Below are 14,409 nucleotides of genomic sequence, written 5' to 3'. Positions count from 1 at the left end.
GTATAAAAAGCAATTACAGAGTAGTACATATAAAAGTGGGTTTCTTTAGGTTTGTATATAATACATTTAGGCTTTGCATATGTTTGAGATATCTAGAGATATGTATCTAGAAGGATACATATAAAATTGGAGAAGAGAAAAATAGAGTAGGCCAGGAAGAAAGAATTATTTTTAATTTTATACCTTCTTTTGCATTTTTTTAAAGATTTTATTTATTTACTCATGAGAGACACAGAGAGAAAGGCAGATACTTAGGCAGAGGGAGAAGCTGGCTCCCTGCGGGGAACCTGATGTGGGACTCAATCCCAGGACCCTGGGATCAGGACCTGAGCCAAAGGCAGACGCTCAACCGCTGAGCCACCCAGGTGCCCCTTCTTTTGCATTTTTAAATCTGTGTCATGTATATGTGATTTCTAGTCATAAAAATGAATTAAGTTTAAAAGACAAAATATTTTTTCATAAATCTTGAATCATGGTTTATCTTTGAATATTAAATAAAAATGAATATCTTTCAGGGTATCAGGGTGGTTCAGTCGGTTAAGAGGCCAACTCTGGATTTCGGGTCAGTTCATGATCTTGAGTTCATGAGATAAAGCCATGAGTTGACCTCTGTGCTCAGTGGGGTGTCTGCTTGAGATTCTCTCTTTCCCTCTGCTCCTCTTGTCCTGCACACACACACATTGTCTCTCTCTCAAATAAATAAGTCTTAAAAAATGAATATCTTTCAAATATGTTTATATAATACAAAAACATATGTTTATATAATACAAAAACATATTTGAGAGACACATTGTCTCTCTCAAATAAATAAGTCTTAAAAAATGACTATCTTTCAAATATGTTTATATAATACAAAAACATATATAAACATATATGTTTATATAATAACAAAACATTTATATAATACAAAAACATGTTTATATGCCAAAAAAATCATTAAAAATGAGGAAATTCTGTAGCTGTTTCAAAGGTTAACATTAAAACAAAATGGTAAATGTATATTACAGTAACATATTCATTAAACATACTCATTCAAGAACACCTAAAATTTTAAAAAGTAGGAGAAAAATATCATCCATGCACAACTACCAATACATTTCCTTTGAAAACTTTAAAATATTCTTTTGATGAATTTTTAAAAATCACTTTTAATCATTGTCCACACAATTTTTTATATTTATTCTCTTAATGTTTTTGTCATTTTTGTTATTTTTATTTATCTTAAACTGAATGTTTTAAATAGCAACACAATAATCCTCAAAGGGGATACTACATTTTGCTACTTTTTGGGTATTTACTTTGCTTCCATTTTACTTTTTCTTTTCTAAGTAGTGCAGTAATGAATATAGGGTGTAGAAAACACCTTTTTTTAAAAAAATTAGGACTAGTTTGTTTATATGATCACAGAAATAAAATTATTAAGATAAAATATATTTCCATTTGCTTGTAAAAGAGATGAATCTGATCATTATCTAATGTGGATAATATATGTGTGCTTATTGTCTCCCTCAATTTAGCATCAGTAAAATATTTTATCTTGGTTTTTACTATCCAGATTAAATATCTAATGTCTTTTTCATGTCCTGAGGAAGAGAAAGATGAAGAAGAGGATTAAAATTTAACAAAATTCAAAACATTAATAGTAAATTGGGTTAATACCTCAGAAATTCAAAACTGATTCCAAAAAAGCTATGCATAGAATTTTAGCAGTAAAAGGAACTAGAGAGTAACTAACCATCTATTTTTTTTCCATGAGAAACTAGGATAACAGTGAAGATGAATGTCTTAAACCCAAGCAGTTTATTATCAAATGTACAGTCCAAATTTGAAGATAATTTGATAGGCAATTTATATGTCTCACACCATTAATAGATGACCACTTTGTTTCATTCTTTAGTTCTCAGTTGTTTTGAAACTAGTAAGAAATATGAAGTCATGAACAACCAAGGACAGAGAATTTATTTTGCAGAAGACAGAAGTAATTGTTTCCTCAGATACCTCTGTGGACCTTCAAGATCTTTTACCATTACAATTTATGATAACATAGGCCGTGATGTCATAACTGTGCATAAAGCTCTAAGATGTAGCTGTTGCTGGAAAAACTGCTACCTACAAAAGGTCAGTAAATATTATTTCTACATGATTTAGAATGTATTTGAGTTCCTTCAAAAAAGCCTCAGAATTGTGCAGTATATTAAAATATTGGGCTTGGCAACAAAGAATATTCTGGAATGAAATATGTTAGAGAGGAAATTATAATTTGTACCACATACCTGCAGAGTAAGAATACACAACACTGTAAATATTTTTCAGGTAATGAAGATCACAAGATCTTTGGAGTTTTAGAAGTTTTCTATTCTGAAATATTGTGTTTTATATTTGCACTTGTCTGCAAGTTCTTCATAGCTGTCTGATGGAGTGCCAACAACCTAGAGGCTGTGAAGTCCCATCCCATTTTAAGCTGTGTTTCTCAGACTGGTCCTTTGAGCTTTCACTGAGTAGGATCCCTTTCTTTTCTTTCTTGTTAGTGATATCTGGATTCCCTGGATCTCAGGAATTTGTTGTTGTCATTTATTTCATTACACCTGCTTGTAGTTTGAAAAAATGGAGCTATAATTTTTCCATCTACTTTTGATAATAAATTTGATAGTGGTTTTGTTTTATTTAGCTATAATACTTGTTCTGTCCTTTTTTTAATAAATTAATTTTTATTGGTGTTCAATTTACCAACATACAGAATAACACCCAGTGCTCATCCCGCCAAGTGTCCCCCTCCGTGCCCGTCACCCATTCACCCCCACCCCCCGCCCTCCTCCCCTTCCACCACCCCTAGTTCATTTCCCAGAGTTAGAAGTCTTTATGTTCTGTCTCCCTTTCTGATATCTCCCACACATTTCTTCTCCCTTCCCTTATATTCCCCTTCACTATTATTCATATTCCCCAAATGAATGAGAACATACACTGTTTGTCCTTCTCCGATTGACTTACTTCACTCAGCATAATACCCTCCAGTTCCATCCACGTCGAAGCAAATGGTGGATATTTGTCGTTTCTAATGGCTGAGAAATATTCCATTGTATACATAAACCACATCTTCTTTATCCATTCATCTTTCGATGGGTACCGAGGCTCCCTCCACAGTTTGGCTATTGTGGACATGGCTGCTAGAAACATCGGGGTGCAGGTGCCCCGGCGTTTCATTGCATCTGAATCTTCGGGGTAAATCCCTAACAGTGCAATTGCTGGGTCGTAGGGCAGGTCTATTTTTAACTCTTTGAGGAACCTCCACACAGTTTTCCAGAGTGGCTGCACCAGTTCACATTCCCACCAACAGTGTAAGAGGGTTCCCTTTTCTCCGCATCCTCTCCAACATTTGTTGTTTCCTGCCTTGTTAATTTTCCCCATTCTCACTGGTGTGAGGTGGTATCTCATTGTGGTTTTGATTTGTATTTCCCTGATGGCAAGTGATGCAGAGCATTTTCTCATGTGCATGTTGGCCATGTCTATGTCTTCCTCTGTGAGATTTCTCTTCATGTCTTTTGCCCATTTCATGATTGGATTGTTTCTTTGGTGTTGAGTTTAATAAATTCTTTATAGATTTTGGAAACTAGCCCTTTATCTGATATGTTATTTGCAAATATCTTCTCCCATTCTGTAGGTTGTCTTTGAGTTTTGTTGACTGTATCCTTTGCTGTGCAAAAGCTTCTAATCTTGATGAAGTCCCAATAGTTCATTTTTGCTTTTGTTTCTTTTGCTTTCGTGGATGTATCTTGCAAGAAGTTACTGTGGCCAAGTTCAAAAAGGGTGTTGCCTGTGTTCTCTTCTAGGATTTTGATGGAGTCTTGTCTCACATTTAAATCTTTCATCCATTTTGAGTTTATCTTTGTGTATGGTGCAAGAGAGTGGTCCAGTTTCATTCTTCTGCATGTGGATGTCCAATTTTCCCAGCACCATTTATTGAAGAGACTGTCTTTCTTCCAGTGGATCGTCTTTCCTCCTTTGTCGAATATTAGTTGACCATAAAGTTCAGGGTCCATTTCTGGGTTCTCTATTCTGTTCCATTGGTCTATGTGTCTGTTTTTGTGCCAGTACCACACTGTCTTGATGACCACAGCTTTGTAGTACAACCTGAAATCTGGCATTGTGATGCCCTCAGATATGGTTTTCCTTTTTAAAATTCCCCTGGCTATTCGGGGTCTTTTCTGATTCCACACAAATCTTAAAATAATTTGTTCTAAGTCTCTGAAGAAAGTCCATGGTATTTTGATAGGGATTGCATTGAACGTGTAAATTGCCCTGGGTAACATTGACATTTTCACAATATTAATTCTGCCAATCCATGAGCATGGAATATTTGTTCTGTCCTTTTTCATGAGAGTTTGGGGAAGATTCACAAACTGCATTACAACTGCCACCTTCTTAATTTCGTAGTCTTCATTTATATTTTAAATGAACAATATAAATAAATAAATAAATAAATAAATAAATAAATAAATAAATAAATAAATCAGATATGATGGAAAGAAGAAAGGAAGGTAAGAAGGGAAAAAGAAAGGAAAAAAGAGTGAGAAAGAAAGAAAAATACATTTAGGAGAAACAGTGCCCCTCAAACTCTTGTTTCTTAGGCCTCCTAATATTCCTCTGCAGATGGAACTACTTTCATGAGTTTAAATCTTCTCCCAGAATTATTCTGAGTAGTTGTGTAATGCATACATATGTATGAAATACATGTGTCTTATAAACACAATTGGCAGATAATCTTTTACAATTTTTTTGGACGGGGAGGGGCAAAGGGAGAGGAGAGAGAGAATCTTAAACTGGGCTTAGAGCCTGACTCAGGGCTTAATCTCACAACTCTGAGATCATGGCTTGAGTTGAAACCACGCTTAACCAACTGAGAGCCACCCAGGTGCCCACTTCTACCATTTTTTAACATATACAATACAACTTGAAGATTACATCAGTATGTCTTGGGCTTCTTCCATTCTTACAAACGGCTGGATAATAATCCATCATGTTTATGGTAGACTGTAATTTAAACAATCAATATCTGAACTAGGTTTTAAATCAAAAGTATTTCAGTGAAATCATATTTACATTTGCATAGAGGGACAAAACTTCCTGGCATATTGGTAATAAAATAATTGTTGGCGGGACCCCTGGGTGGCTCAGCGGTTTAGCACCTGCCTTCACCCAGGGCGTGATCCTAGAGACCCGGGATCGAGTCCCACATCAAGCTCCCTGCATGGAGCCTGCTTCTCCCTCTGCCTGTCTCTGTTTCTCTCTCTCTCTCTGTATTTCTCATAAATAAATAAATAAAATCTTTAAAAAAAATAAAAATAAAAAATAAAATAATTGTTGGTATGACTATAGTTTAAGGCATGTTTTATGGGCATAGCAATTTAAAAAGTAATCTTCATAAGCACCTAAAAATATTATTATCCCCCACTTGCAAATATACAACGAATTTCAGAGGTTTAGTGATATGCCCACATTTCCTGTAGTTAGTGAGCAGCAGCATCAGGTCTCACCTCACGGGTTTCAGTACCTAAATCCTGTGTGTTTTCATTTCCATGTCCACTCCTAAATATAGGGCATGCCTTAAACACAGAAAGTTCCATTCATATATGTACAAAAAGCTAATAGGTAACAACTAATTTGTTGCTCACAAATCAAACAGATCTCATTTGATCAATACTGCATTTGTCTATCTTTTGTAGCTAAAAGTTGAGGCTCCTCCTGGTGAAAAAATTGGATATGTGTACCAATACTTTCACCCATTTTGGCCAATGTTTAAAATTAAAAATGCAAATAAGGAGGATATAATGAAAATCAGAGGACCATGTGTGGTTTCCAGCTGTCTCACGGATCTAAATTTTAATGTGAGTAGTTATGTTTTAAGATAATCATGCTAAAAAAAGATAATCATGCTCAAATTTGTTATTTGGTTATTTTGCAATACATTATTAAATTTGATTAAGATAAAATAAAAACATGTTATCATGATGTTATAAGTATTTGACTACTTTTTAAATTGAATATCTAATATAGTTTCCTTGCAACATTGAGTCCTACATGTTTATGCCACTTATAAGACATCTTTTTAAGCTATATTTCAAGTATATGGTCACCAAATAACAAATTTGCTATTTAATATTTGAAGGAATATTGAAAGAGAAAATGAAACTTTATTGCAATGAACAATGACATACTTGGGCATTAATTATAAATAACATATTAATGTTAATTTTTATAAAATCCTGAAACTTATGATACAATCTTGTTAGATTATTTTTTAAATATTTTGTTTATTTATTTGAGAGAGAGAGAGCACATGCACGTACAAGCAGGAGGGAGAGAGGTAGACAGAGAGGGAGACGCAGACTCCCCACTGAGCAGGGACCCTGACTCAGGGCTTGATTCCAGGACCCTGAGATCATAACCCAAGCCAAAGGCAGACACTTAACCAATTGAGCCACTCAGGTGTCCCCAATTTTGTTATATTTTTATGTGCTTACTGACATATTTCTCAAATTATGGCCAATATTCAGATAATAATTTGGAAGGTTAACTACTAAAAGTACTAAATATAGTTAATAAAACTATACGACCCACTACACTTAGTTAAATATGGATTCCTCAGCAGCAGAAACTATTGTCTCAGTTTGTTAAGATATTTGATTTGGAAAAAGTACTGTTTCTCAATCTTTTATTAAGAACGTGTTTGCTTTTTTTTTAATACCTGAAATGATTACCTGATTTTTTTCCTTCGCTAAAGCTATATTAATTCAGTTTTGTGATACTGATTCTGATTGGCACCTGCATGTACAATTAAGTAAAACATATTTAAGCAAATGAATTATGACAATAATATAGTTAGTTTGAAAAACTTGAATAAAACCAGCACACAAGACTACTCTTCTGTATTTGAAGCTGGAAACCAATGGAAGAGAGTGGCCTATGCATAAAACTCTGGTCGCCAAAGCTATCTTGGTTCATTATTAATGATATCAAAAAATAAATTGCTTTCTGTGTATTGTTTTATATCTCACATCATAATAAATCCTACTTTATTCAAAAATCTTCAGAACTTTCTCTGAGGTGTATAAAATATTTCCTATTATAAGTTTGAAGCAAAGTCATTTCACAGCTGGCATTTTTGAGTAAGCTCTAAGAATGAGGAACAAAGGGAACTTTTTTTCACAAAGAACAAATGAGGAACAAAGAACTTTTTTTCACAAAGTTCTGTGAAAAAGTCATCTTATGTATGAATGTGGGCAACCCTTGCAATATTTTGGTAATAAGGAAAGAGATAAAGCAGTAACTTGTTACAGGCAAACTATGGTAAAGGAAATAAGCCATTCATCACAGGAACAAAATTTAAGAAAGCACAAAAAAACTTAATAATTAAGATAAATGATACTTGAATGTAATCTTTTTAAATCAAAACTAATGCAAATCCATTATGAACAGAATTTATTAAAAAAATTTAAGTGAAGATAGAAACTAACTTTACACTTGTATGACTTGCCTCATTGCTTTACCCTACCCCTCTTCCTGGCTGAATGGGGCCACAGGTATTAAAAGATATTTTTATGAAAGGTATGTTCTTAGTATGTTTTGATTTTAAACGAAAGGGGCCAAATGGGAGGGAAAATGTAAAGAAACTGCAGATGTCAAATATTTGATGAATCCTGTCTCTTGCTTGGTATGGGACTAACGCACATGTAGGAAATAACCTTCATATGAGTGCAGAAATAGTCCATTCGTCATTAACAGGAAGGAAGTAGGAAGTGTTGGCATGGATACAACAGTATATACACATACACTAATATGTGTATTTTTTCAATAAATATACATACACTAATGTAAATATATTTTCTCTTATGACTTTGTTAACATGTTCTTTTCTCTCACTTCCTTTATTGTAAAAATATAGTATATGGTTCATATAACGTACAAAATATGTGTTGATTGACTGTTTATGTTATTAAGTACAATGACTTTCTAGGGTTAGCTTCTGAGATTTTAGCAAATTCCTGTCCAAGAGCTTCTATTATCTCCGCAATGTAAAATATAGGATCTTTTCCTAAGGATGAGGGGAAATGGTGGTGTCAGGTATAAAAACACTGGAGAAATTTTGACAAAGTTACGCAAAAGTACTTTCCCCAAATTCCTTAACACTATTTCCAAGGCTATGTATAATACATCACTGCATACCTCTCTCTTCTCACTCATTTTATGCCACTAGCTCCTTCCCTCACTTTGTTCCAGCTATGTTCCTCCCAACTCAGGGTCTTTTCACATGTTGCTGACTCTCTCTAGGATGCTGTCACTCTCCCTACTCCTGTGGCCACTAATTCCTACTGATCCTCTAAGTCCCAGCTTAAATAGTGCTTTGCCCAAGAGGTTTCCTCTAAAATCATTCCACCTGTTTCTTTTGGTCTATTATCTCCCTACTGTATTCCATTATATCACCTAACTTTACCCTCATGGCATTTATTACCAGACAAGTGGTAGGATTTATCACAGGTTTGTGTCTTCTACCTACATGGGTATCTCCTATGTTGAGAAATAAATATGTTAGTAAGAGAAGTAAATAACTAAATATTAGTTAGTAAGGGAATTTAGATGAGTAGGGAGAAAATGAAAATTTCTTAAGAAAGAGTTTACTGTGTAAAAGAGCTGAAAAGCTAGTGGTTTTCATTTGTAATTAAGTTGATTTTCAGGTCAAATTTAAGCAAATTATATTTATTAAGCATATATATTATAATTTATATGTTATCATATATAAAATACCATATATGTAATATACAGTTGACCTTTGAACAAGTTTGAACTACACAGATCAACTTACATGCAGATTTTTTTCCAATAAGTATATATACAGCACTATAAAGATATTTTCTCTTCCTTGTGATTTTCTTAATAACATTTTCTTTTCTCTAGCTTACTTTATTGTAAGAATATAGTACAGAACACATATAACATATATCTATTAACTGACTATGTTATCAGTAAGACATTCTGGTCAACAGCGTGCTATTAGTGGTTAAGTTTGGGGGGAATCAACAGCTTTACACAGATTTTCAACTGCCCAGGGCTGTCAGCACTCCTAACCCCTGTGTTATTCAAGGGTGAACTGAATAATCAGTTGTATACCATCAATTTGAAAATCTCCTTTCAAGTAGATATTGTCTATAGGTGTTTTTCCAAGCTATTATGTGCCCATATTGCACAATTTATTGCAGGATATAATCAGCATGATTATAACTCATATGTGTCATATTTAATTACTAAAATTGATATAGGAATACCTATTTTTATTTCAGAGATTTTTCTCTAAGGTTATTATTTTTTTCTTTTAGTTATTGTCTCTGGATGAAGAAATAGTTATTGGTAAGATTTCAAATACATGGGCTGGATTTACTAGGGAACTATCTACCAATGCTGATAAATTTGGAATCCAGTTTCCACTTGATCTTGATGTTAAGATAAAAGCACTGATGCTTGGAGCAAGTTTCCTCATTGTGAGTCTGTTTTTATTCTAGTTAGCATAAAATGGCATTTTCTGAGATTGCCATTGAACCTTTGCTGATATTTTTCCTAAAATCATCTACATTGACTGCAAATTGTGCTTTTTGGGTCTAGTTCTAAGCCCCCAAGATATCACAGATTCAGTGTTCACATTGCAAAGGATGTAAAAACTAGAGTGTCCTGTAAATGTGATCACTAAAGTTGAAATCTTTTTCCTTGATGAAAAACAAGACTAAATTGCTGAAAAAAAAAATGGTTTGTTCATTGTAACCTACTGTTATTTCCTACAATTTAAAATGTTATAAGTTTTTTTTTGCACATTTCACTTAAAAAATAATCATCATTAATTTGGAAACTATGGATATGTAGACATTGTGAAAAGGAAAATATTACTCTTGATTATAATTGGGTTTTAGGGGAAAAAATGAACATAAGAATTACTTTCATTCTGTAAATATTTTTTTTAATTTTTTTTAAATTTTTATTTATTTATGATAGTCACAGAAAGAGAAAGAGAGAGAGGCAGAGACATAGGCAGATGGAGAAGCAGGCTCCATGCACCGGGAGCCCGATGTGGTGGGATTCGATCCTGGGTCTCCAGGATCGCGCCCTGGGCCAAAGGCAGGCGCCAAACCGCTGCGCCACCCAGGGATCCCTCAATCTGTAAATATTATTAAATTACAGAAAATGGTAATAGATATATGCAGGGCTAGGTCAAACACTGTCTTGTATATAGTATTAAAAATTTGGAGAAACAAAAATAAACAGATTAAATAGTAGATTGGAAATAGCTGAAGAAAAAGTAAACGAAGAGCTACAATTGAAAAAAAATGATTCATAACATAGTAGAGACAGACAAAACAATATGAAAATCAAGAGTTCCAATATGATAGGATAGAGAACAGATAACTGCTAAAAAAAATTTCAGAGCCAAGAAATATGAATTCAGTGATGGTAAAGGACAAGTACCCTAAGTAATGTAATAAAAATTAACATCTATATAAATCAGAGTGAAACAGAATAGAAAAGGAACATAAGTAACCAGAAAGGGAAAAGACAGATCACACACAAGTAATGAGACTGACAATTGATTTCTCAATAGAAACAGTGGAAGCCAGAAAACAAGATAGTTAAATCCTTCAAAATACTTATTAAAAAATAATCTTAACTCATGAATTCTATTTTCTTCAAGACTATACCTTAAAGATAATAATAAACAAATTTGCATTTTAAGAAACTCACACTTTTACAGTACATAGATTGTTATTAAGTGTTTATAACCCTTCAGGAAGAAGGAACATGGTCTGAGAAGGATCATTTGAGATTCAATAATATCAATGATATTATGAAATAAATATCTGAAATAAAATGCTAACCATATTTGTGAATGTAAACACATTCTAAAAAAATAAAATAATAGTAAATGTCTAATTTGTAAAGTCAAAAAAGCAAAAACAAAAATATTAGCTAATAAAAGTTTATCAGTTATAAGAAACTTATTAGAATTAAAATATTCTAAGGTCTTTGTATTGTTCAGGAGATGAGTTAAGTTTAATGTGCATGTTAAAATGTCATAGATAACAACTGAAATAACAAAAAGACTGTAAATTTCAAACTAATACAGAGGAAAAATGGGAATAAAAGACAAACATCACATAAACAAAAAGGAGAAAAAAAAATCAGAGGAAGTGAGGCAAATAGAAATAGAAAATTAAAATGGTAGAAAGAATCCCTGGGTAGTTCAATCAGTTGAGCATCCAACTGATTTGGTTTCAGCTTAGGTGATGATCTCATGGATCGTGAGATTGAGCCTTACATCAGGCCCTGCACTTAGCAGTTTGCTTGAGATTTTCTCCCTCTGCCCCTCCCCCCACTAGCATTCTCTCTCTCTCTCTCAAATAAATAAACCTTAAAAAAATAAAATAGTAGAAAATATCAATTCAGTTGTATCAAGAGGTATCAAGAGGACTTTACAATAACCACAATAAATGTAAATGAGAAAAACTTGCAAGTTAAAAAAAATTGTTAAATTAGATTTTTAAATTACCTATAGGCTCTTAATAGGAAATAAATCCAAAATAATGACAAAAACTCGAAAGAAAGAAAAGATTGGTAAAAGTATAACAGAAAAATACTAACAATAAAAGCTAGTAAAGCTAAGTTGATACCAAAAAAAAATCAATTTTAAGTAAAAAAAAAAATTAGTAGGGACAGAGATAGAGAAGGTAACTACATGATGATAAAAATTCTATTCAGGGGCAGCCCAGGTGGCTCAGCGGTTTAGCACCGCCTTCAGTCCAGGGTGTGATCCTGGAGACCCAGCATCAAGTCCCAGGTCGGGATCCCTGCATGGAGCCTGCTTCTCCTTCTGCCTGTGTCTCTGCCTCTCTCCCTCTCTGTATCTCTCATGAATAAATAAATAAAATCTTCAAAAAATTCTATACAAAAGAAAATAGTAATTCTTGACTTGTGCATACCTAAGATCAACCTAAAAATACAGAGAAAAATGTTACATAGTTAGAAAGTGGTAAACTCATTATCATAGTGGGAAATTTATGCGCCCCTTTCAATTTTTTTCCTGCTGTAGGAGACAGAACCTTAGTAAAATTATTCAAAATTTGAACAAAAGAGTTAACAAGCTTGATTTAATGGATGCATGTGGAACATTGCATTAAACAAGTAGATAATATAAGTTGTTCTCAAACAAAGGTTTTTACGAGACCTATTCCAATAATCAATCCAAGAAACAAGTCTCAATGAATATCAGGAATTGGTATCACTTGGACCTTGGTATCAGGGCAAATAACGTTATATTAGAAATTGATAAGGATAATTATTTTTAAATATTTTGTATATGTGGAAATGGATATATAATTCAGGGATAAAAAGTACACAATAAAATTTTAAAATATATGTAATTGCGTAATAACTAAAATATATCAAAGCTTTTGGAATGCAAGTAAAGTTAAACATCAATGTATAACTATAAATACTGATGAAAAGAAGAAAAGTGGAAAATTAATAAGCAAAATATTTATCTCTAGAAAGTTAGTAAAAGAACAGAATAAACCCAAAGGAAGTATAAGGAAGGAGATACTGAATTATTAAGCAAAGAGAAATGAAAACACAGCATCCACCCCTAGTCTCTAGATGAAGAAGAACTTTTAAAGTAAATCACAAAGTAATAGGCTACTAAATTAGAATATTTTAAACTTCTTGTACCTTAAAAAAACTATAATATTAAATATTCAATAGTAAACAATAAAAGTAAGGAAATATATGCTTCAGATTTGGCCAAGGAATAATATCCTTGTACTAATATAAATGTTATTTAAGTGAGAAGAAAAATATCAAATTCCCAAAATGTAAAATGAATATAAAAAAAGTAATTCATACATCCACAAAAGAGGGAATACAAATAACCCATAACCATAAGAAAACATTTTCAAAAACATATGAAGAGAAGAAAAAAAGAAAAAAAATGGAATATCCCTTTTCATTTTTCCAATGACAAACTCACAATGCTCATGAGAGTTTAGGAAATCAGACAGACATGAGGTACAGGTACAATTTGGGGGGAACAAACTGAAAATATCCATTAAAGTTTTTAATGTTCATATTATTTCAGATGCATTACTTTCTTCTGAAAAACTGATACAGATGCAGACATATAATTAGGTTTACCCTAGTAAATAGCAATGTATACTCTATGTAGCAAATATCACTCTAATAAATTTTAAAAAGCTAAAACAACCTAAAATTTGAAGTATGAGATTAAACACTTTAGGACATAGTTCTAAAACAGAACATTAAAGACTCAAACTATATATTACAAAAAATGAGTTTTTTTTTTTAAGATTTTATTTATTTATTCATGGGAGACACACAGAGAGAGAGGCAGAGACACAGGCGGAGGGAGAAGCAGGCTCCCTGCAGGGAGCCCGATGTGGGACTCGATCCCAGGTCTCCAGGATCAGGCCCTGGGCTGAAGGCGGCGCTAAACCGCTGAGCCACCCAGGCTGCCCAATAAATGAGCTTTAATGGCATGAATACTTACGATATATTATGCAGTGAAAAGATTAGGATATAACCATATTATAATACTAATTGTGTGTGTCTAGAAAGAATGTGAGTCAAATTATTAATGGTAGATTCTATGTGGATTGAAAATATAACTTTTTCCCTTCTCTATTCTTACACTTTTTTATATTGAGTATATATGATGAAAAATATATAAATAAAATGAAGTAGAATTAGCTGGTGTTCTCTAAGGGCCTTTATATTCAAATTTTTTATTTTAGTGTGTTTGAAAGTAGTCACACACAACCTATGGGGTTCCTCATAGGTCTGATCTTCAGCATTCTGCTTTAATATGTTTTATAAACATGTTATTATAATACAGGACCCCAAAATCATTCTCATGTCTTAGATCTACTATTAAACCAACCTAATTACATTTATTTTTTCATTTTTATTCTAGGACTACATGTACTTTGAACTCTGGTCATGAGTTTCATCAGCTTTCAGCAAAATTAAACAACGTTCACTGAGAATATTTAAATGAAGTTTTATTTCACTAAAATTATTTGTATAATTTTTTCTGAATAAACCACACCAAAATTTAGGAACTTAAAGTAATATTGTATTTATCCTGGGATTCCGCTGTACAGTTCTCCAGGTTAAGACCCGGATCATACTCTTCCATGTGCAGTCAGTTAACAGATTGGCTGGGAACTGTATCATCCCAGATGGCCTACCTGTTGTCAGAGGCGATAGGAGCAACAAGTCACATATTTTTCATCATCTAGGAGGCTAGCCAAAGCTTCTACACATAAACTATGTTACAAAGCATCAAGAAAACAAACTTAAGTG

At 33.0% G+C, this 14,409-nt stretch overlaps 1 protein-coding gene across 1 annotated transcript in view; it reads left to right on the top strand.

Moving 5' to 3' along the window:
- LOC129506967 (phospholipid scramblase 2-like) overlaps positions 1 to 14,047 on the top strand; it is a 35,428-nt gene extending 21,381 nt beyond the window's left edge. Inside the window, exons 4-7 of the mRNA XM_055321048.1 lie at positions 1,898 to 2,118; positions 5,721 to 5,882; positions 9,369 to 9,530; positions 14,018 to 14,047. Of these exons, the coding sequence (XP_055177023.1) occupies positions 1,898 to 2,118; positions 5,721 to 5,882; positions 9,369 to 9,530; positions 14,018 to 14,047 (575 nt within the window). The remainder of the gene's footprint in view (positions 1 to 1,897; positions 2,119 to 5,720; positions 5,883 to 9,368; positions 9,531 to 14,017) is intronic.
- The last annotated feature ends 362 nt before the right edge of the window (positions 14,048 to 14,409 follow it).

The sequence above is a fragment of the Nyctereutes procyonoides genome, unplaced genomic scaffold (genome assembly GCF_905146905.1).
Source record: "Nyctereutes procyonoides isolate TBG_1078 unplaced genomic scaffold, NYPRO_anot_genome, whole genome shotgun sequence".
Classification (NCBI taxonomy): Eukaryota; Metazoa; Chordata; class Mammalia; order Carnivora; family Canidae; genus Nyctereutes; species Nyctereutes procyonoides.
Note: the sequence above shows the minus strand (reverse complement) of the source record. Positions and strands in the feature narration are given on the sequence as shown.